The 23,219-nt window shown below is 42.8% G+C and overlaps 1 protein-coding gene across 1 annotated transcript in view; it reads left to right on the top strand.

Annotated features, from left to right (window-relative positions):
- THSD7B (thrombospondin type 1 domain containing 7B) overlaps positions 1–23,219 on the top strand; it is a 2,969,219-nt gene that overhangs the window by 2,902,811 nt on the left and 43,189 nt on the right. Inside the window, exon 27 of the mRNA XM_069616536.1 lies at positions 20,211–20,298. Within this exon, the coding sequence (XP_069472637.1) occupies positions 20,211–20,298 (88 nt within the window). The remainder of the gene's footprint in view (positions 1–20,210; positions 20,299–23,219) is intronic.

Below are 23,219 nucleotides of genomic sequence, written 5' to 3'. Positions count from 1 at the left end.
CTCTGTGCCTGCAGTCCAGAGAAGGGGTCATCGAAGTCCTGAAGAGGAGTACCGGTCATCTTGTGTCAGAGAAGACCATTGATGTCACCCAGGGTCAGGAGGATCCTTTTGTGACTGCTGGAAGCTGTTGCTGCCTACCACCCAGAAGAGGGGGTATCCTGGAATAGTACTGCTGGTCACACAGAGCTGCACAAATTCCAAACTGTCTAAGAAAATTTCAAACAACAACCTTGCCATCACCCCTGACCACTTTATCTCACTGGAGAGAGTCCAGATTCACTGGAAGAAGGGGAGGGCTGTCTGTGGGTTTCCTGTCACCAGAAGCTAACAAAGACATCCCAAGGGTTCAGACTTGGCGAGAGTCCAAGGTCCCCTCCAGTGGTCAAGTCCAGGTCACCAGAAGACATCCAAATTTCTGTGTTGCAGATGCAGCACCTAGGAACGGAAAGTCAGAAAACCGCGATATTCTGAAACCCGACACCCTTTGCTGCAAGAAGTCATCAAAGGGTCCCAGGGGTCTTACTGTCATCTGCCATGCCTTTAAGAGGCCCACAGCAAGTTTCATCTTCATAGTACTTCTACAGTCAGAGAAATCTTCAACAAAAGGAGAACACTGCGAAGAGCCAAACTGCAGCACTTCAGAAAGACTTTGGTTCATTTTATTCTTGGACTCAGTAGCCCAGTGGCTCCTTCTTCCAAAGCTGGTCCATCATAAGAGGGAATTGTTGAGTAAAACCTAGAAACTCTGCCACTTCGCCAGCCAAGGCTGTGATGAGGAAGACCATCGTCTAGCCTCAGGAGACTTCCAAGGGTCCCAGATACGTCTTGGATCCTGTTCTCATGTGGCCTCTCAGGTACTTTGCAGTGGTAGAACCTTTTAAAAGAAAGCACAAGGTTATTGAACATTATTGGACTGGGCTTACAGTTTTCCCTGGTATGGGGGATCCTCACTCAAAATGAAATGTCTAGTTTTACAAAAGCAGTCTGCCACTGCTCATAACTAACCTGCCTTTTTTTCCCTATTCTATGCAGTTACACTTAAGATAAGAATCCTCTATCCTATTTAAAACTGTCTTCAGTTAGTGCATCTATTACTGGATTTAAGTCATGTGTGGTACCACATAGAGTGTATATATGTGCCATTCTTTGAATAAGTATTCCAAGTACAAAGTGTTATTATATATATGTATATATGTATGGTAGTAGTAGCACACCTTATTTTATATAAAGAAACTGTTTTATCACCTAACATACTGTGTGGACATTCCTTTGTGGGAGCTTTGGGGAAACACTGTACTTAAGAACCTGCCTGCATCACCTCCTGAAAGCTTAAATCTGGCTGCTCGAAACGTTTTACAAAATTGAGAGCCTTGCTGGAGTGTTATGTGCCTTTACCCTACCATGTAGCGGGCAGACGTACAGATACCCCACTCCATTCTTTACAGGAGGTCTTAGTGTTTCCATGTAAAGATGGTGGAACTTTGTGAAGAGAAGAGGGTGTGTAGTATGGCTGAGCTGTATAAAGTGCCACGTGAGACCATGCTACCGCTCTCATGAATCAGAGAGTTCCTAAGGAGAACATTGTGGGAGTCTGGTGGTTGGAGAAGGCAGCGGAAGTGTCCAAATAAATATAATTAAACTTACCTCGTGTCCCCCGTTCCGTGAAACCTTACTACAATCTACACACCACATACATGGTTGGTGTGGGTATTTAATTAAGCTCTATATTTGACAATTCAACATGCTTCATTTTTGTTAGCTAGCCCAATTAATTATTAATTATTATTATTATTATTATTGAAAAGCGCCTTGTGAATCAGGTCCTCTGCGTTCTAGTGCGTCAAATGGGTAATGCATTTCATGTTAGTTTTACATTTGTCTGAAATTCATTAGAGTACTTGACTATTATTGTTGTGTGTGTATGTATAGCGCATCGCTGTGGTCGATTGTATGGCAGTTTGCATATTGTGTGTGAACTTTGCAGTGTATTGGAGCTCCAGTAAAACAGAGAAAAGTGCCTTTGATGACCTTCCGGCTTTGAAAATTAGGTCAATATATTAGCATTAGCTCTAATTATCACTGCAGAGTAATTTGTCTTGATTAGAAAAGAAGCCTTTGGTCGATTTAATCTCTTGATGTATGCTTTTTTCTATGGTAAATTTACCACAGGGGTTTTCATTGTGAAGAATTCCAGTCGCCTTTTAGGCAGCTGCGTATTCGAGTGTTTTTTCCAAAGGTGCCCGATCATAAGAAATGGGCAAAGCTTGTTGTCGAATACATTTTCCAAAACCGTGTTATTGGTTCAAAATTTTAATTGTGGGAAGTAGGGTTTCAAGTTCTCGAGTGTGAAATTGCTAAATCTGTCCAATCAGTATGTTCGGTATTATGAGATCATGTCTATGAAAATCAATATAAGAAAAACCCAGCACAAAAAAGTCCTGTGTTTAAATTGTTGTTTAAACAAGTTGAAATTGGTCTGAGTTAGTCATTTCTTGCAATTCAAATGAGCTTACTGAGCCTAGAGTGCATGGGCCACATTACAACTCCGTCGATAGCCGTGCCGTTAAAACCGACAGGCTGCCCCCAGAGTTGTGATTTTGTACGGCGCTTGGCTTCACAGAAACACCGGGGGAATACGGCCCCAGTGTTCCTGGAAGTCAGGCGCCGGAAAAATATAAATCCCCATTGCCATTGAGTCCCACAGGACTCAATGGGGATGACGGAAGCAGCGGCACCGTTAATAACAGTGCCAGGGCTTCCCGGAAAGTCTGCGGGCGGGTGCCGTCCAATCCTGCCAGGTCACACCTGGCGGGCGGAACGGCAGCCGCCCGCAGACTCAGAGTGTGCCAGTCCGGTAACAACGGTGCTCGTAATTAGGCCCTATGCATTTTGCAAGTTTCTTACAGTTTGGCAGAGCATGTGGATCTTTGCATCGCGTCAGACATTGTAGATTGCTTTAAGTTGTTATCGACTTGTCCTCTTCCAAATACTATTGCAAAATGTCTCCGAACAGAAGTGAAATGTATATAATATGAGCCCACCTTGATGCGGCTTAAATCCCTATCAACTGTGATGTAAATACAGCGGTCAGTGCAATATGGCTGGTCAATGCAAGTATTACAGAGAGAATGAAACCAGAAATGTTAACGGACGTTCACTCTATCGGGCTTTGTAGGAACCTGCACCCATAATACACAAACTGTACAATTTGTGCTGCGTCAAACATTGGTTTCATTAAAATGAACAATGACTAAAAAAGCACAATACCAGGCATACCTACTGCATGTTAACGAATAGCATTACCGATACACTTGTTCATCTTAGCCCATAGGCATGTCACAGATGAGGTGAAATGTCAGACCGGTGTATATATACCAGGCACACATTGCAATAGTTATAGCTGTTATTGCGATCAGTTTATTAATCAGCACAACACACTGGAACAGTATCACCTGTGAAGAATGTTACGAAAACATGCTCTCCGTTAGGGATTGAATGATGGAGCTTAGAAAGCTGATCCTCATGCAGTTCTGTCTGGCTGTTAGAAATTCCAAGAGATTGCAGTTCCCAATGGGAGTCGCAGTTAGTTAAAAGACGTGCTGAACGTTGCCAGTGTGAGAAGTGTAGGGTTGAAAGGATTTAGTGCATTTGTTAATGATGTGTCTAGGATCCTCATTTCGGAGTTAGATAGCCATGGAGAAATGGCTGAACATTGTGACTATCCACAGGTGCCTGTGAGTGAGGAAAACACAAAGTGAGACTTTAGTTCGATTGTTAGATGTTTATGAAGCATTCCATTAATTCTAAGGCCTCAACCACAAAATCCATGCTGGTTTAGTAGTGATGAATTAGTGTCTTATGTTTAACCATATCATAGACTGCAAATAGATTTTTAAAAAACATTTCTTGGGTATTTATAATGTGCCTACACAGCGAAATGGTGTTTCAAGGTGCATCAAGACAAGGGGGAGGCGGGTACAGGGAAGAAAAAAAAAACAATAACGTTCCTACTGTATTGAGACATTCGGATTGTGCAAGTGCAGTAACAAGAATGAAGGGGAGAGGGGCAGGGGGAAGTGTAGGTTGGGGGAAAAGGACAAACAATAACGTTCCTATGGTCTTGAGACATTCAGATTATGCAAGTGCAGTAACACGAATGAAGGGGAGAGGCGGAGGGGGAAGGGTACGTTGTAGAGGAACAGGGAAGAAGACAGACAATAATGCTCCTTCTAGGTCGTGAGAAAATGTGGAGCATGCAAGTGCAGTAACAGAAAAGAGGGACGGGTTGAGAGGGGGTGTAGGAAGGGGCGTCCCTACTAGGTCATGAGACGATTCGGAGAGTGCAAGTGTAGTTACAGAAAAGAGGGGCGAAGGGGAGGAGGGGAAGTGAAGGTTGGGGATAAACAGGGAAGAAGACAAACAATAACATTCCTACTAGGTCATGAGACATTTCGGAGCATGCAAGTGCAGTAACAGAAAAGAGGGGCGGGAGAGGAGATGGGGTGTAGGAAGGGGATGAACAGGGAAGAAGACAAACAATAACATTCCAACTAGGTCGTGAGACAATTCAGAGCATGCAACTGCAGTAACGGATGAGGAATCTGGGGAGGATGGGAAATGTTGGATGGGAATGAACATGGAAGAAAGACCAACACAATTCCTATTAGGCTTTCATCATAATCTGGCAGAGACACGCCTCATGGTGTGGGTGGCACTTGAGGTGTACAGATAGACATGAAATACAACACTGGAGTAGGTGCACAATCAGGCAAAGGGCACATCAGGTATGCAGATACGCAATTGACAAAATCAGGTAATGTTCGACAGTCAATTCAAGATTACATGGTCACAAGAATGATTTTTGCTAGTCAAATCAAGGATACATGGATATAAGTACGATGTTTGGCAGTCAATTCAAGGTAACATGGTTACAAGAATGACCTTTGCAATCTAGTAAGAGAACATAATGAGAAGTGCATACCAATCTGAATGGGCTCTCTTGAGATTAGGGAAGGTCACACCAGGCCTACTTGTGCGAGGAGAGAGGCACAGTGGTATGGTGGGAACACAACAGGCAGAGGTGGGAGTTGAGATGTGGGGCACTGCTGGGAAAGCTGCATCCCAGAATGGGGGCCTAAGTCAGCGGAGCCCATGTAGAATCAAGAAGAAATGATTAAGTGGAAGAAAGGTTATACAGTATACACAGAAAGGAGAGGTAGATGGGCATGGGAAGGTAGAGGGGGTCATTCCGATCCTGGCGGTAGGGGGTTAACCACCTACCGCCCGATTACGAAGTCCCTTAGCGGGTCCCACCAGGACTGGCTGGTTTTACCCCTAGGGGGCCTCAAATGGGAATGGGGAATGGTTTTCGAAATGGGGACTTAGCGGGTCCGCATAGGTCGGAATGTCTCGGTAAGTCCCCATTCCGACACCGGACCCGAGTTTAGAGGCAGCCATGGTCTAATAGCTAATAGCACCATGGCTACCTCCAAACTCGGAATGACCCCCAGAGACTGAACAAAATTATAGCTTCTTGGAATCTGTGGCACTGTAGTCTTCCCGTGTGCCTATGGATGTAGTTTTGTTACTACTTTCCGGTTTGAAGACTGCTTGCATTTTGCAGAATACTCATTTGTTTCCATCATGTTTTTTTTTTTTTTTTAGTTATCAAGATGCAAAACTCTCCATGATCTTTGCAATAGATGGAAGGGGTTATACTAAGGGGAAGAACTGTAGTGTCAGCAGTTCAGCATTGGCTTTCGATAGGAATTGGGTGGTAAAAGTTGAGTGATTGCAGCCACATTTAACACTACACAACCATATCTGATTGTATAGATGTAAGGTTGCATAATAAAGGGGCCAGTTTGGAGATGTGTTTTATCCTGAACACTCTGGGGATGGGGAGCATAGCTCACATGCTGCTTTATTATTTGCACTACCTTAATGATGTCCATTTCTATTGCCGTTCTGAAGGCTGTGAACATATGTTTGCATGGAAGCTATAGAGAACAAACCTATCTGGGAAGAAACACAGCACTGTACATAGGGGATGCATCTGAGGTTGTATATGCAGGGCATGCATTAGCAGAGGATCAGCCTGGGTAGTTGGGAGGAGAACTCTGAAGAGGGAGGGGTAGGGCTGAGTGGTGTTATCAGTGAATGGTGAGATGTTCTTTGATGTGTTGGGTTTGCAATTTGCGGTACCGTACTTAGCGCCTTCCCCAGTGCCATTGAGCCCCATGGGGCAGAAATGGGAATGGGGAAGGGCCAATGTTCAATGGGGAATTACCACCCCGTCAACCTTGGAATGTAATTCCCCATTGAACATTGGCTGACTCGTTACGATACCGGCACCAACCATGGTGCTAATAGCGCCATGGTTTAGCGCCAGTATCGTAATGAGGGCCAAGGGGTCATTACAAGTTTGCCGGTCCGAGAACTACGGTACTGGTAAGCTTGCAGGTACCGTAGTTCGCGGACTGGCAAACTATGAGTTCTGCTCATGGGTGCCATTACGACAGTCAGGTCTGTCCTGGCGGCCGCACCCGCACCCGCGAGCAGCGCATGTCGGATACACCAGCACCATTCTCAATGGTGCTGGTGCATCCAACCTCCCCATTCCCATTGAGCCCATGTAGGGCTCAATGGGAATGGGGAGCATTTCATTCTGGCGCCCGCGAATGGGCAATTATTGTGTCCGGCAGGGCCATAATGACCCGGTATTTGCCCATTCATGGGCGCTGAAATTATTTGGAAGTTTGGCGGCAGCCTGCCAGTTTTACCGGCAAGGCTATCGCCAAACTTATAATGAGGCCCATTGAATCACAAACTCCCAACCATTCTTTTTTTCAACTGCTTAGTTTATTACTGCAACGTTTGTTTGTTAGACATGCACAAATGGTTTGCTTTCTTTAGTACTTGAAATCTATGTCACATCAAACACAACCAACTGCACGCCCACTGTCACACAAAGACTAAAAGTAGGTGCCTTTCACACAGTTTCATGTGTTGCGTGTCTTGAAATACAGTGGAAAAAACATAGATTTTGTTTTGTCTCAAATGACATTTCATTCTGAGTCAATGGGAAGGGACCAATGGTTTATTTGTGTCTTTTAGCTAATTAGTTAAAGCATACAATAGCCTATACAACTTAATGGGAAGGGACCAATGGTTTATTTGTGTCTTTTAGCTAATTAGTTAAAGCATACAATAGCCTATACAACTTAATGGGAAGGGACCAATGGTTTATTTGTGTCTTTTAGCTAATTAGTTAAAGCATACAATAGCCTATACAACTTAATGGGAAGGGACCAATGGTTTATTTGTGTCTTTTAGCTAATTAGTTAAAGCATACAATAGCCTATACAACTTTCAAGATGTGCCTGTTCCACATGTGCATGATAAAGAAAACATAACCATGTAATTTACATACCCTCTTCTGCTCTGTGGATCCATGCCATAGGCCCACGAGAGTAATGTGCAGGCCCATCTGGTCTGCACACCTTGGGTCCCCTGGGGCCTAGAATGAATGTAGTCTTTGTCAGGTTGAACATCAGCCAGTCACTTGACGTCCAGGCTTGGATAAGGGACAGATATTGATACGTTGATACGTGTCAGCCATGGAACTTGCTATTTATATTCAGCTGTGTGTCATCTGTGCATTGCTATATTTTGACATAGGTGCAAGTGAAGAGTCCCCCCCCAAAGTTTCAAGTAGAGGTTACATGTGATTCAAGACAGGATGTAGCCATGTGGAGCGCTGCAGGTTCCTGGGCAGAGCTGGTATTTCATGGGGCCCAACTGGGGGATGTACTATCTAATGAAGATTTAGGAGGAAAGCCACTAAAAAACTGTTCTGGCAAATGCCATGCATGTGATAAGAAAGGTTTCATGTTCAATGGTATGGATGATGACAGAGTGGCCATGTAGCATGACTAAGCAGTGGTTCACCTTAGTCCAGGACATGTAGAACATGATCAATAACTTGGATGGGGACGGTATCTGTGCTGTATCATGGTCACAGACCGGATTGGTAATCATGTAAGATATTGTGCTGAGGGATGCTTTTGTGCAAACTGATGGTGACAGGCTTATCAGTCACTTTGCCCAGGAAAAGTAGATGTGTAATGAGGCGATAGATGGCCTGGCCATCTACTTTGAGTGTGAGATTCTTCAGCAGTTGGAAAATATTTTCAATTTTCATTGCATCTGCATGCCTTGTGTGATGGATACATTGACGCCATTGAGATGTGCTTCTACTATGATGACCTTTACACTGGATCACGGAAGGATGTAATTTTTGTATGTGGTGGATTTGGAGATACAAATGTGTTGGTCAGGGATAATGGAATATTCATCCTGAATTTGGTTCATCTTGATGTATTGCAGGATGGTATGGATGGGACTTGTTTTGGTATGTTTGGGGCTTTCATGTGTTATCTTCTCTATCTTGTTGGTGAAGAAGTTGTTGATGGCATTGCATTTGTCATTAAAGTGCAGAATTGCAGGGACTAGCAGGGGACTGAATCAGTACTTTCAAAATAACTCAGCACTTGTTGAATGCTTCCATGGTGGTTGCTGGGTAATAGTTTGCTTTGATAATGCTAGTGAGTGTCCTTCGTGCTGCTCTGAGGATTCTTAGGGTGATGAGTTATTCTTGCTTGTGGGATTCTATCGAGAACCTTTCTTTTCACAGATGGTGACCTTGCAGTCAAATAATTCATGTTTTTACAAAATGTGCAGGGCTCATGTTTGTTGTGTGGAACTTTCAGTGGTGCACAGGAGTTGGTGGTATCAATTAGGTTGTGGTTGACTTTGGTGATCTAGGTGTTGACACTCTCTGAGGGTGCACAGTGGGATTAGCTGGATCAATAATGTATTGGAAGATCAGGTTAGATTCTGATTGCTAGTTATGATGCACTCAATGTTATCCTTGGCTACGCTAGTACACAACTTTTGCTTGGATATGATGGAAAATGTATCTTACCCTATTGATTCATAACCCTATTGAGTGAATCCTAGATTGCTCGTATCGATCAGGAACTCCTGCACTATTTTGCTTATAAGGCAGCCACAGGCTGGTATCTTCCTCTACGGGGGTATTTTGGGAATTCAATTGACCTTTGATAAGGTGATCTGGCATTTCCTCCAAGATGGGTTTATGTTGGTATGAGGCTGGCGAGCGATCAGCACGGCATTGTGTTGGAGTTGTTGAGGATGCATTTGATTGTACGTATTTCAAAAGAAAGGTGCAGCTCTTAGGTTTTATGTTCTGACTATATGTTATTTTATGTTACAATATTATAGTGTGCTTTATATCATGCACGTCTGCAAATTGCATGGTGTCCAGGTATTCTGGTGAATCTGAAAGATAGGTTGAAGGGGACGGAGGAAAAATGTAAGATAGATTTGCTGTTGTGTTGATGCAGTAGAACTGAGTTACCCGGATCCCTTTGCGTGGGTACGGTTCTGGGTGTTTTCTTTAGGGGACGTAGAGGTGTTTGTATACAGAATGGAATGGAGTAGAGTTATTAGGTAGAGGTCCAATAGACAGAAATGCTCATTACACAGACTATGTTAATATCAACAAAGCCAAAAGATAGGATCAGAATATAAACATATTAAGGTCAATATGCATACCTGGCTAACAGAGATGTGGAATAAGGAATGGGAATGGGTTGGAATGGGCATGGAAGGAGGGCATGGGAGGTGAAATCTCCCATGATGAAAGCACATCAATCTGAATTAAACGAAAAATGTAATTTCAATGTCAAGTTCAGTGTTTTTCCCGTGATCTGGGTGGTGGACGGGGGTATGGGAAAAGGCATGGACGTGGTGTCCATACATCCGAATGGAAACTTGTGTGTCCATGTAGATAAGATGCTTTGGCCAGTGTTGTGTTGTGTAAATTAGGCTATACAGGTTTAGAGCGCTGTTGTTTGATATCTTTTGGTTGGGGTAGTAACATCTTGCCTGTGGATGCTCTAGATGGCATGAGTTCAGTGTTTGAGCACAGAAATGGAACCCTTACTGATCAGGTCACAGTGAGACATGAGGGATAGGAAATAGAATCATAGCCAATATTGCGTAGATTCCCGGGTGCAGGTCAGAGTGCAGTGCAGGGAATAGTGGGGCACCTGGGGCAAGTTTACAGTGATGTGCCAGGCAGGGATCAGTGCATTATCTGTGGCAGCAGTAGCACAGCACCTGAAAGACAGTGGGCCACATTACACGGTAGGAGGTAACCATGCCGCTAGTAGCGGCATGGCTACTCCCTTACCGAATACCGGGTACGGGTAGGCGGTATGGGGATTTACCAGGTCATTCCGACCCTGGAGGACCCCGTATGTCCCCATGCCAAATACCATTCCCCATTCCCATTCGAGCCCCCATAGGGCTCAATGGGAATGGGGAAGGAGCTAATAATGGTACCGCAATTTGCGGTACCATTATTAGCTCTGAAGTCCCTTAGCGGGTCCCGTCCTTAACACCTGGTCAGACCAGGCCTTAAGGACGGGAGCCGCTGAGGGACCTCGTGGTAGGGCGCTAAGGGATTACCGGCACCAGTGCCCTTACTGGTGTCCCGGTAATCCCTTTGTGCCTACCGTGTAATGAGGTCCAGTAACAATTAAAAGTCACGATGTAGTATGAGTGGTGCGGCACAGGACTGACATGCTGTGCTGGCTGGACTGAAACTGAAATGGGCGAGCACCTACTGTGGCCTCAGGTCCAATTTGATGTCTAGGACCCAATTGTAAAAGTCTTGGAGTTTCCGGGTGGTGCATTTCCTAATTAGGCATTGAAAGGATAGCTTGTTAGCAGTGTTCCGAAGGTCAGATGATCCCGCATAGTAGGAATAAACTTTGGCAAGGTGCTCCAGCATCTGGTCGTAATGTCGAAAAAAAGATATACTCCCTGTTTTTTTTGGGGTTGGGGGGTTCGGTATAGTAAATGATATATAGCAGTGCATTGTTTCGCAGTGTTTTACAAGGATGTAAGGCTTGCAACACATGGCTTCATTTGCAATGTCTCCACCCAGCATAGAATCCCTTTTTTATGAGATTTTAAACTTTGCATGTACCAATGAGTCCATCAAGGTGGTGTCATCATGGGTGAGCCATGTTTCAGTGATGCCCACAAGATCTACATAATGTTCCTAAATTATATTTAAGCTATCTTGATTTAGATACAAGTCGGATAAAACTCCAAAGAACACAAACAAATGTGTGCTTTTCTAAGTACATCGGAAAAACACTATACTGCTTGTGTGCTTTGCATTTGCTTGAATTGTTATTAGAGGAAGTCTGGAGCAGCAGATGTGTTCACAGTACTCTGTAATGGGGGAGACGGGAAGGCCCTGCTTGATGTTGCGTGATAAGCACTGCTATGTGTTTAGTTTGTCCTCCTAACAGAACAGTTTACATGTAGGAAAGGTTGCATCTGACGTTTTCCTTTTGCCGTTCATTGCTCCAGGCCTCGTACTTTCACTGTAGCATGAATTCACCTGCACCATTTACAGCCACAACTTGCAAGCAACACTCCCACCATCTTCCAGCCCCATTTTCCTCTAGAGCACACCTAATGCCTTTCGCTGCTCTTTTGACATCATACAGACCAAAGATGGCTTCACCATGAGTTTAAGCTATGGTTGGCTTCCATTTCAGTGACAGAAGAAAACTAATGTTACACTAGTCTGACAGTGCAACCGATGTGTCCGCTTTCTAATGTTAAGGAAGTGAATGCAAGCTTGCTATGAGCCAATTAGTTATACTTAAAAGTTAAACGGTGTAGTCATTTATCAACCTGGGAAGGGTGAAAGATTGAGTTGGCCTTGCTGGGATTCAAACTTGCGACCTGCAAATAGATCGCAGCAGCGAGCGCTCAACCCACTGACCGTCTTCAACATTCTGGTTTTCTTTTGTTGATTTTCCTCTCCAGATTTCATGGTTCTATGGGTCAGCGCTCTTGGTAGCAACAGAAGACATATTTTCTACACATTTTAGGTCATCTAATTATTTTTACACGCCATCAATTTCTTAAATCCTAATCGTACCTTCTGCAGCAGAGTGAAAGTGGTTGCCTGTGTCAATATCCTGTACTATAAAGCATCCCCATACATGCCATACTGAACATTTGAAAATCTGCTCTTTTACTTTAAATTAATTGTTACCTTCATGTTCAAAATAAAGCACCATTTCTTGAACTCCGATGTATTTATCAGCACTTTAAAGATTCAAGCCTTGTCATAGCATTGCTCCAGCCATCTCAGAGATCTATAAACTCCCAAGACAAAAATGAGTCAGTGATGTGTATGAGGTCCTTTAGATATTAAAATAAATACTAATTTCACCGGACTATTTTTTGATTATGTGTAATACCCATTTCGCCAGTGGTTTTTTATGTGCTTTTTTTTGGATATACTTGATGGGCAAGTGTATTGCATCAACACAGTCTCTGGCAAACACAATGATTTTGTAGCCTTGGTAGTGTTTCAGACTAACCCTTGACCCTCTGCCACCCTTTTCCGGTTTCTAGTTTAACAAACAAAAAAAAAAAGGAAACAGTCCCTGTTTTGTTTGAATTTCAGTGGCATTTGTTTTTACAAGATTGTGCCAGTAAGGGAAGTCTATATAAGGGATCAGTTGTCTTTCGCGATGTGCAATATTTTTGGAAATGTGAATTAGTTTGAAATATGCCTAAAAAGGTCCATTGTGAAATCTATTGTGTGTGTGTCTATGGTAGTAGAGAAATGGCATGATTGCGCATGGACCTGGTTCTTATAGCGATGTATGCATCGTTTGTTGAGGTTTGTCTGTGTGGCCTTGTCTGCGCTAGCAGTAACGGCTGATGATATCCTGTATTCATCCTGGTTTCCTGCAGTTTGTTAATCTCATTCACTCTATTCCGTGCCTGTGCACGCCTGGTCAAGCCGTGAACACCATGCATTAACCTCAATGATTCCTCCACAAACCCCGGGCAAGCCTGCCCTGACCCAGATATTCACTTCAGGAGCATTTCAAAGTAGGCAACCCCATGCTTTCTTTGTAGCTCAGACACTGGGTTTGGGAGATGCCATGGGAAGCAGAGCATGTTCGCTGTGGTTTCAGGCTAGCGAACAGTGTTGCAACTAGCAGTGAACACAGACCTCAGTGGGTTTGAGGTTATGCAAAGTAGAGGTAGCTGGATGAGGGTGAGAAAAAGTTTTCACTTTGTCTGGCGAAGGTGGGATTTGCACACCCACATATTTTATATCTCTACCTGTCAGCTTGGCAACACATGTGATATTTGCCAAGGTTATTGTTTTCCTCCTGTCCCACTCAGCGTTGCTGAGATCTTTCAGCAAAATAATAAATCCAAAGACAAAGGAACCACCCAGACACCACCTCGTACTCTAAACCACACTCCTATATCCAAGTCACATGCATCTAATCCAACTGGATACCCTAAAGTGAAGGCCAGAAGTTAAATATATAAAATGCACCAGACTGTCCAGAAACCAGGTATGAAGTAAAAAATGGTAAGTCAGCATTCACATCTGGAAGAGGGTGTTTAACCAATCAGTTGGCTTGAAACTGTGGAGGGGAAACTGCCAGTGTCGGCCCACATTCCACCAACAACCTGCACACATTTCCCTGGTGTGGCAATTTTCTTCCCTTAGTGCATCGACATTGGGCCCCTCCTTGGCCATCTAACACTTCTCTCACTGTACGCAGCCACCATGGAAGTAGAAAAGTCGCTTTTTTTATGGCAGCTGCAATCTTGTTTTTGTGTGGACTGGAGATTGGTCAGCACGATATTGTAAAGAGCGACGTGATCCAAAAACGAAACAATGTAAATAATCCAAAAGACCAGAGAACCACTGGACCAATTTTCAAGGGAAAACACGCTTTATTACATGACAAAAAGGTCTCAGACGGTCCCTTAGAACCCAGCTGACATGGAGCTCTTCATTCCTCAGGAAGTTACCGGTTATATAGTGCAAAACCGCATATTAGCATACCCAGGTTACAATGTTATCCCACTTCCCTCACTGCCTAGCACCTATCGAACATGCTAATACCCACTTGTTCCCTGGAATGTTTGGCCACACCTTATCTAAACTCATTCCCCTACCCACATGGCCCACTACATCACCACTATTGAATCGAAATACATAATTATCTGACAGGTACAATAACATAATAATTAATCTTGACCATCACATAATGTGCACCCCTCCTACCCAGACACGTTCAAAGTAAACTGATTAGGCAACTCTGTTTTGATGAGCCAATAGTCCTTCTCATTATACCAGATGCCACTGGTGCACGCAAGCTGCAATCCCTACTATGTACTAAATTTACTGGCATCACCTCTGCTCCTTCTATCCCAAATCATGGAAGGTTCCAGATAAGGGCCCCCCCCTTATCTTCCTTGAAGCCCCAGGTACCCAACAATGTCATGACCAGTGCAACGCACTTGAGTCTGAATTTCATGGATTTATTTTCTTTGGTTATGCATCTACTCGTAGTGCTCTAAACTTGTCCCTGACCTATGGGCATCACAAATACTTGTGCCCTCTTCTCATGAATTTGTCTATCAAAGGCTGATCCCTCACTGCCATCCCCACAGCTAACATTCATTTTGCACTATGTTCAGGCTCTGCAGTTGGATACAATTAGTGTTTATCTGTGCACCGCGGGTGCCTCCGATCTCAGATTCTCTCTTGGGGGAATGGGAAATGGATTTATCTTGGAATTAAGGTAAACAAAGCCACAGCTCAACATCTGGCCCTTTACTTTGTTCACTAGGCCTGAACATCCAATAAGGCGCCATACCTGCCATGTTGAAATGTTGACCTTGCTCCTACCACAGGAACTGTCTGACTCCGTCTTCCACCTGGTTTTTCTCCATCCTTGCACCTCACTAGAAAACATAACTTTGTGTACTGGTTCTAAGCACAGGGCCTATGACAGTGCCCTATCTATAACCCCTGAAACTGCAACATTAATATATATGTGTTGTTCCTTCTGTGTTGTTATATGCAGGGATCTAATATGTGTTAAAACAAACTAAAAGTTATATGTGTGGCTTCTGCCATTCAAAACTCGACTGGCTCACACTGTGGTATGTGGTAATAGGTTTTTCTCAACCTGAACCTTTTTGCCTGGCTGGGATGCTGTAGGTGCATCCCAACAATATGCATTGATCCAATTAAAAAATGTATACATAATTTCAACTATTCACACCACAAGGGAACACTCTGGGCTCAAAGTGTCAACACCCCCATGTCAGGGGCTCGTATAGTACTAGTAACGACCTTGAGCCCTTGCTGAGGACTTTGTGGGCTGTTACTGTTCATGTATGCCCCAGACACGGAATGATTGCTATATTGCAGTCTACCAAAGTAGGGACTGCTATTTTTAATTGCATCATAGGATCTGAAACACATGGGTGCTGGGAGTCATTGTGTAATCAATTGGTGGAACTAAGATAGTGTTCTTATACTGTGCATACCTCTCATTCCATCTGATAAAAATATACGTTTCAAATTCAAAAGAAAACAGTTACCTATACATTTTAGCATTTTCAATGACCATAAATAAGTCACAGGGACCTATGCCCCCTTCCTGGAAGTGATTGGTGGTAATTCCGATATTTAAAAAAGGGGGACAGAAGTGACCCTATGAATTACCGACCGATATTGACCTTTAAGATACGCTAGAACAGCGTATGTTACGCTGGGAATGGCTAGTATCTTTATATGCCCCAAAATGGAACCATCCCATACACCCTATTACTGTGCTCAATAAAAAACAACATGAAAGTCTGGTGCACTAATGTGACGAGTTACCATCTTCCATCCCTGGTACCACCTTAGTCCGTACTGATAATATAATTCAATATAAAAGTGAATTGCAAATCAAAGAGCTACATGGACACTGGATAGCATCAAAGACAGAAGATCCACTATTGTATGTAACATATGCAAACTAATTTATGATAGCATGGGAGACATTGTGAAATAGGACTTGAGCATGGCTGAAAACAGTTGGCGCAACAATCATCCACTGTAGTGATTTGATAGAATTCAACAGGATAATTAATTATTTATTTGTGTATTTATTTATGCTTATAAAGCGCATGTGACAGGCCTGAGGGCATAATTGCACTAACATGGCATACAACATACAATAGTAACAAATGAAAATCTGCCTAAAATGTGAGGGATCATCAGCCGACCAGAGCCAGAGGGCAGAGCTGACACTAAACTATGATTCATACAAACATCCTGGTTGTCAAGTCCTTCTTAAATGTCGCTAGAGATTGGCATAGCCTCAAATCAAGGGGCAGCACATTCCAACACTTAGGGGCGGCATAGGCAAATGACCCCTGTTGGCCACTACCAGTTTGGACCACGATGTACTGAGTAACCCTGCATTATTGGATATTAATGTCCTTCTAGCTGGCAACCAGGAGAGGTGGTTTGATAGGTACGCTGGGCTTAGTTCATATAGGCATTTGTGTGCAATACACAGTAGGCGGAATGTCATTCTACTAGCTATCAGTAGCCAGTGAAGTGCTCTCCTAGCAACACTGACATGTTCATTCCTCTTCATTGTTCTGAATCACCTGGAGGCACATGATCTCTCCTGTTGCTGTGCCGTGCAACAAACTGGCCCTGTAGTCCAATTTGGCACCAATAATTGCCCTGGCTATGAAGGCACAATTATCCTGTGACAGAAAGGGTCTCAGCTGAGCAAGCAGTTTGAGCTAAGAGGAGGTGGAAGAGACCAGATTGCTCACATGAGCCTTCATGTTCATCTAGTGATCAATCACCATCCCCAATGCCTTCACTTTCGAAAGGGGGCTTATGTTACATCCTGCAATTATCACCTCCCTTTCGCTGGTGCTAGTTTCCACAGACAGGAAGCTGTCCCTATCATCATTACATCTGTCTTTGCATCATTCAGTGCAAGATTGTGCTCCATCATCCGGGACTGAATCAGAGAATAGTCCCTATTGATGGACTCAGTGTCCCTGATGTAGTCCCCTGACAATGGGATGAGACACTGAGTATCATCTGCATAGTTGGTATACAGTACACCATTAGAGTCCAGGCGTTCAAACAGCGGGAGTGTGAATAGGTTAAACAGGACCAGGGACAGGCAGGATCCCTGCGGCACCCTGCAGTGCACCTGAAAGTCATCTGCCCTGCAGTCATCTGCAAACACCCTAGCAGTTCCTTCAGAATGTAAGGAGAAGCTGGCCGATTGCATAAGTCTGTTGACCAACAAGGCATGATTAACCAGGTCGAATGCTGGAGATAGGTCTATCAACATGAGGAGAGTGGTGGATCCTTTGTTGGCGATGTCCACCATGTTGGCCTTGAGGTCCATAAGAGCATATTCAGTACTATGAGCACTGTGAAAGCCTGACTGCCTCTGCCCTAGGATCTGTAGTTGGTCTACGTGATCCTGCACCTGAGTATAAGCCATCTGATCCAGGACTTTGAGCAAGAATGGTGAGTTTGAAAGGGTATATAGTTTGTTTGGACCTCTAGATCAAGAGATGGCTTTTCAGTAATGGTGAAATCCATGTTTGCTTCAGACAAGATGGAACTGAGCTTTCCTTAAAAGAGGAGTTAACCAATTTTGTGAGCATAGGAGTCAGTTGAGAAGCACACAATTTGACCACTGTGGAGGGGCACATATATCCTTTGCATGATGTAGGTTTGAAGTAATTAAGCACAGTGGACAAATCATTCTCCGAAATTGGGGTGAACGTGAGGTGCAGGAATTTTCTTTGTTTTACTTTGTGGGTGGATTGTGTCTGAGACTTGCTTGAAGACAAATTCTTCTTTGAGCTAATATCGGCCTGAATTCTGTTAACTATAGTATTTGGGGCATCCTGAATTGACGTGCACCATCTGTTGTCTTTAACTGTAGTAGAGATCTGTAGGCACGGAGTCTCCAATTCCTTAAGGATCTTAAACACTTCTTTAGAATCTGATTTAGCCTGTACTATCCTTTGATCATATTCCTCTTTCTTTGCTTTAATAATAGCTACTCTTGCTCTTCAGCTGCCTCTGCATATGCATCCTTATTGGTTTCAGAATTTGAGGGCTTCCATACGGCAAAGGCATTGCGTTTTGCCATTTTGAGTATTTGAATATCGCAAGAGTACCAGCTTTTTGTATCTCTTTTCAATCTATAGCATGTCTTTTCTGCGGCTAGTGGGTTGACTGCCGATACCATCATGCCATGATATAAATCTGCAATTGTTTGTGCCCTGTCCAGTTTAGGCAAATACCCATACAATACCAATGTGCCTCTGGTCAACATACAATAGTCTCAAAGCTTCTAAGGAGAGAAACTTGTCAGAGTCTTTTCACTGATTTTATGATATGTAAATAAAATGTCAAGTCTCTGTATTTGACTCACTACAACAACTCAGAAAGTATCAAAGACGTGTATCCCTGTATACAAACCCCTTAATTTCGGTTCTCTGGGAAATCCTAGAGCACCCAGTAAAGAGGCTACAAAGAAAACATCTCACCAACAGAAGAGGTGGGCAGCAGAGAGGAGAGCAGGCCTGCTGTACTAGAGAGGAGGGTGCTGGAGTGGGTATGTGGTTTGAGAAGAGGGCTGTGGCTAGAATCAGGTAATTGTAACATGGTAGTTTTGGGTGGTGGTGCTGGGACACAGGGGGACACGCAATTAAAGGCACAGCGATTAACAGGTTCAGAGATGGCGGGTAGATGCATGTGGTATTGAGTTTGAGGGATGAGAAACTGGGATGAATAATGTTTATGCCTATTTGTAGCTCATTTAAAGCTATTGGTCCTTTTGCAAAGCAACTTCAACGGGTGATTTATAGAGATAGAACCATAACCTCCATGCGACAACATACTCCCCACAAGGTTTGCACCTATGAATGGCTACGTAGAAGGTATCATCCCAGCTTTCAGATGCCTGGGGATGTATTTGCTCCTTCTGTAGGTGTATTCTATAATGCCACTCTTATCACAGAGGAGCAGAGGAGCAAGGGGGAGCAATAGAAACACGTGTGTACTGGTGTGTTATAAATACCATATCATATCAGTAGGGTTGAGCAATAAGCAGAGGACATAGCCTTCCAGGCATCACTGGTGAAGAAACATCCCCTTGCCGGCAACAAACTCTAGCCTCTGACTGCTAGTTCCAACCCCAGTCCGTTGAACCCCCTTACACTAGCACTGAGAGTGGTGCCAATAATTCCAACCAAGGGAAGCAAAACTGGCCCTTTCTTGAGGCGCGAGCACTAGAAGGAGCCTCAGTATAATGTCAGTATTGTCTGAGTGACAGGATCCTTCCAGGTATGGTAGATACCAATCGCGAGTGAGGCTGATCACTCTATTTTGTATCAGGATATTTTCTTCCCTATTTGTTAGCTCCCCGCTGATCATTGGTGAAGAATCTTTGATTCCACCCACTAATAATAACTACCGTAACCAATATTGTCTCAATATTTAGTTGACAAATTGTACCGCAAAATTAGACAATACTGTTAATAATTCTTATGAGGGAAAAGTGAAATATTGTATGTTGATTTTGTCTACTGAGATCTTTATTCACATGATTTTTCTGTTTCATAGGTTTACAAGAGTCAGTGACAAAGTGTTAGTCATGCAGATCATCTTGCCCAGATATATTATTATTACTTGAACAGAGTGCCACTTCTTAGGGCATGCTGTGATCTATACCCTAGTCATTGTGTATCCAAATGACCTTATATATCTATGTATGCTGCATGCTTTTCTGTACTTGAAAAATGACCTTATATGTCTGTGTATGCTGTATGCTTTCCAATACTTACTTTTGAATAGTAGGCAACTACCATATAGTTGCCCTCAGAACTAATTGTCGTTCTGTATGCTGTGTTAATATATGTATACTATTATCTGAATATATTTTATTTGTTTCACATTGTGTATTTTTTTTATTCCATTTGAGTCTATTGACTGTTTCTTGCATAAAATAAACTATGCTTTCTAGAATTAACTGCACTAGTACCAATTGGCTTTGGATTGCCTGAATACCTGAAACCTTTGTCATTTATTGACACCTTTGACCAGGATTCTTAAACACTGGTGATCTATTCAATTCAAATAGGTCTGTATGGCAACACCCTTTGTGTGTATGTAGTGATTACACTGCCATTCAGTTAACCCACAACTTTCATTCTTGCAGATGGTCGACCAAAAATGTGGGTTTACGGCGCATCAGCTGGTGTGTTTCTTCTCATTGTTTTTCTAATTTGCATGTCCTATCTACTTTGGTAAGTATTATTTGTGAGTGTTGAAATTCTGAATCACAATATTTCAATGACACAATCGTTTTAGGCAAATTTATGTCAATAGATTTGCATAAATCAGTAAAGATGCAACAGGATTGATGCTGCAGTAGTGAGTTATGAGCAGAGGGAAGCAGCGGGTGCAGAATTGTTCCTAGCATTTCTAAGTGGTTTCAATACAGCACTCCAACTAAGTCAATGCCTAGAGTGAGATGTCCAGCTGGAACCCTTAATTTATATATTTTTATGTCAAAAGATTTTTTTATTTCTGGACAATGTACCCTTATATAACGCCCCTCTCTTCGAATCCCCCCGGTCTCACTGAACCAAGAAGTAGGTTTGTTTTGTAAAGTTAAAAGATTTATTTGATAAATTGCACAATATATATATATATCACACTTTTATGAATATGAACAATATCTAAATATCACACTTATTAATATGTATACACTGAACAGCAAGGGGTGATATCACAACAATCAACAATCTCTTTAATCAATAGGAGTATGGGTGAGAAGAATAATATAGCAGAGAATAACTTTGTGTGGGTTCAATGAAATGCAAGATATGAAATTAATGCAGCACAGAAATAAAACTTGATATGAATTCAATCAAAGACAATGTAATCACTCTCTCCCCCTGTTACTACTCAATCCCCCCTAATATGCAATATGAAGAGATGGAATGATGGCACACAGGTTTCAGGAATATACAATCAACAATGCAGTTCAATTCCAATTCCCCAGCAAGCTTAGAGAGAACAGGAATTCTTTTAAAACAGGTCAAATGCTTTTGAATGAGATTTGAAATTAATGGGAAAAATGCTAAAATGACTTTAATTCGCTAAATGGGATTCAAAACTGGTGGGGGCAGCTTTGGATATGTTCAGGTAGACACTAGCAATGATGTTGGAATGACTAATAGATAGGAAGCTGAATTCAGAGATTGCGTGCAAGAAATAGCAATTTTATATGGAATGAAATTCAGCCAAATGCAGAATCGCGGCACACTTTTCAGCGCACGAGAAATGTGATTACAGAAAAACTATAAGGAGTGTGTTATTAGTTTGTTTGAAATCTGAGGAAGTTAGCTTCAATTTGACATTTAAATTTTGTTTCTAGCACGTACAGATCAGACGTTATTAAGGTCGATTTTTCAGAAAAAGAGTCAAGATTTACAAATGAAAGATGCACTGTTGAAGATTACAAACAAGGATTTCTTAACACTAAGGGGCTATGAAGATGCAAGATACCCAACTGACAGCCATTAGAACAGCGGCGCCTCCGCTCTGACTTTTGTCCGTCAAGACACTTGTCCTTCTTCAGCAAATATATTTAGCGCAAAGATGATTTATCACTACAATTATCACAGGACTACGTGGATGAGAGAACGAGTCAGGATAGAAAAAAGAGATTCTACAATGCAGTTCTGGATATGTTGGAATGGGTTGGATAGGATTACTTAAAACTAAGAGATGGCAATGGACAGTTCTATGCTAAATACTCACAACTATGGAATGGAATAGGCCCGTCAGGATCTGGTCAAGGGTTTTTGACTGGAATCTGCTAGCCACCGGACAGGATTCAGGCGCTTGGTTCTGCTCTCAGCAAGGCACTCTGGTCTGCACGGCCTCCTGGGCTGGATCTGGCAGTTTGGATCTGGGTACAGCTCTGCTCTACTGGTTTGGATCTCTGGGTTCTAGCAAGGGTTCTTGGTAAGAAGCAGCCAAAACCGCACAGCCAGGCTGTTGGATTTGTGATGCCGCTTGGAAGTTTGGGGTTAAAATCAGGTTGCAAGATTTTAAAGGCCAGCTGAGAAGGGTTTAGCTTTTTGGATTGGGCCTTTTGCTTCAGGGTTATGGAGTCTGGATAGTTCTGGAGTCTGGATAGTTCTGGATCTGGATTCTCCTTCAGAGCGCTTCACCAGTAGATCAGTGATGGGTGAATGTGTGTGTTCCTCTGTGCCCTCAACAGTCCCTATTTATGTATTTCTCAAGGGGGTGGGTAGGCTGATTATACTATGCCCAACCCTCTAAGAAGTCGATAGGTCAGAGAATTTCCTCTCCCCTGATTTGAGAAGCAACAGTGTGTCATGATGTGTCATGATGTGTCATGTTTATGGTCCAGGGAGAAAACCCTCCCCTTTGTTTCTGTACAGTATATCTTATTTTTCACAAAAAGCATATTTATAATATCACTAATTTACATCCCAAATTAAATAAGGCACGCATCTGTCAAAGTCCCATCTTCTGGAGAGCTTTGGTTCACAAATGACAGTTTTTCGCGCTTTTGGTCGGTTACTCAGTGTCAGTTGTATACCAATTCTTGCACATACCATCTGGGCATATTCCTGTAAAGTTTCATATTTTTAACATTATCACAACTGCTACAAAGTCCACATTTTGATAATTCTGTCTCTAAATATCGCACAAATTCCAGAGTAGTTTCTACTTGTGAGCAACATTTTCATTTTAATAACCTCTAAATTCCATATTTTTACCAGTTCAGCACAATTTTTTATAAGTCTTTTTCAAAAAGATATTGTCTGTGCTTCCTGAATAAAAAAAAAACTGCTTGTCTCCACCTCCAAGGTCTTGGCTGGGCTATAGAGTAGTCCCAGGCCTTTCTGACTTTGGCATCTGGTTTCAGCCTACACCTGAATTAGCATTTCCTTTGAGTCAAAAGGAGTCTTTTGTCTCTTAGCAGAGCAACAGGCCAAAGTGCTCCTCCCTTTTCCTTTCGCACTCCCTGCCAGTTCCTTAGCAGAGAGCAGGGGAAAAAATTCCTTTGTTTGGGAGAAGGTGTGGAATGTCTTTGAAGCCCAGTGTAGCTGGCTTTAAAGGGATGGTCTAGTAAAATTTTTTATTTAATAAATAGATAGGCAACATAAAAAAATACTAGCGTTCT

This window comes from Ambystoma mexicanum, chromosome 9 (assembly GCF_040938575.1).
Source record: "Ambystoma mexicanum isolate Mex_15411 chromosome 9, UKY_AmexF1_1, whole genome shotgun sequence".
NCBI classification, from domain to species: Eukaryota; Metazoa; Chordata; class Amphibia; order Caudata; family Ambystomatidae; genus Ambystoma; species Ambystoma mexicanum.
The sequence above is the reverse complement of the archived record's forward strand: the minus strand, read 5'-3'. Positions and strand labels throughout refer to the sequence as shown.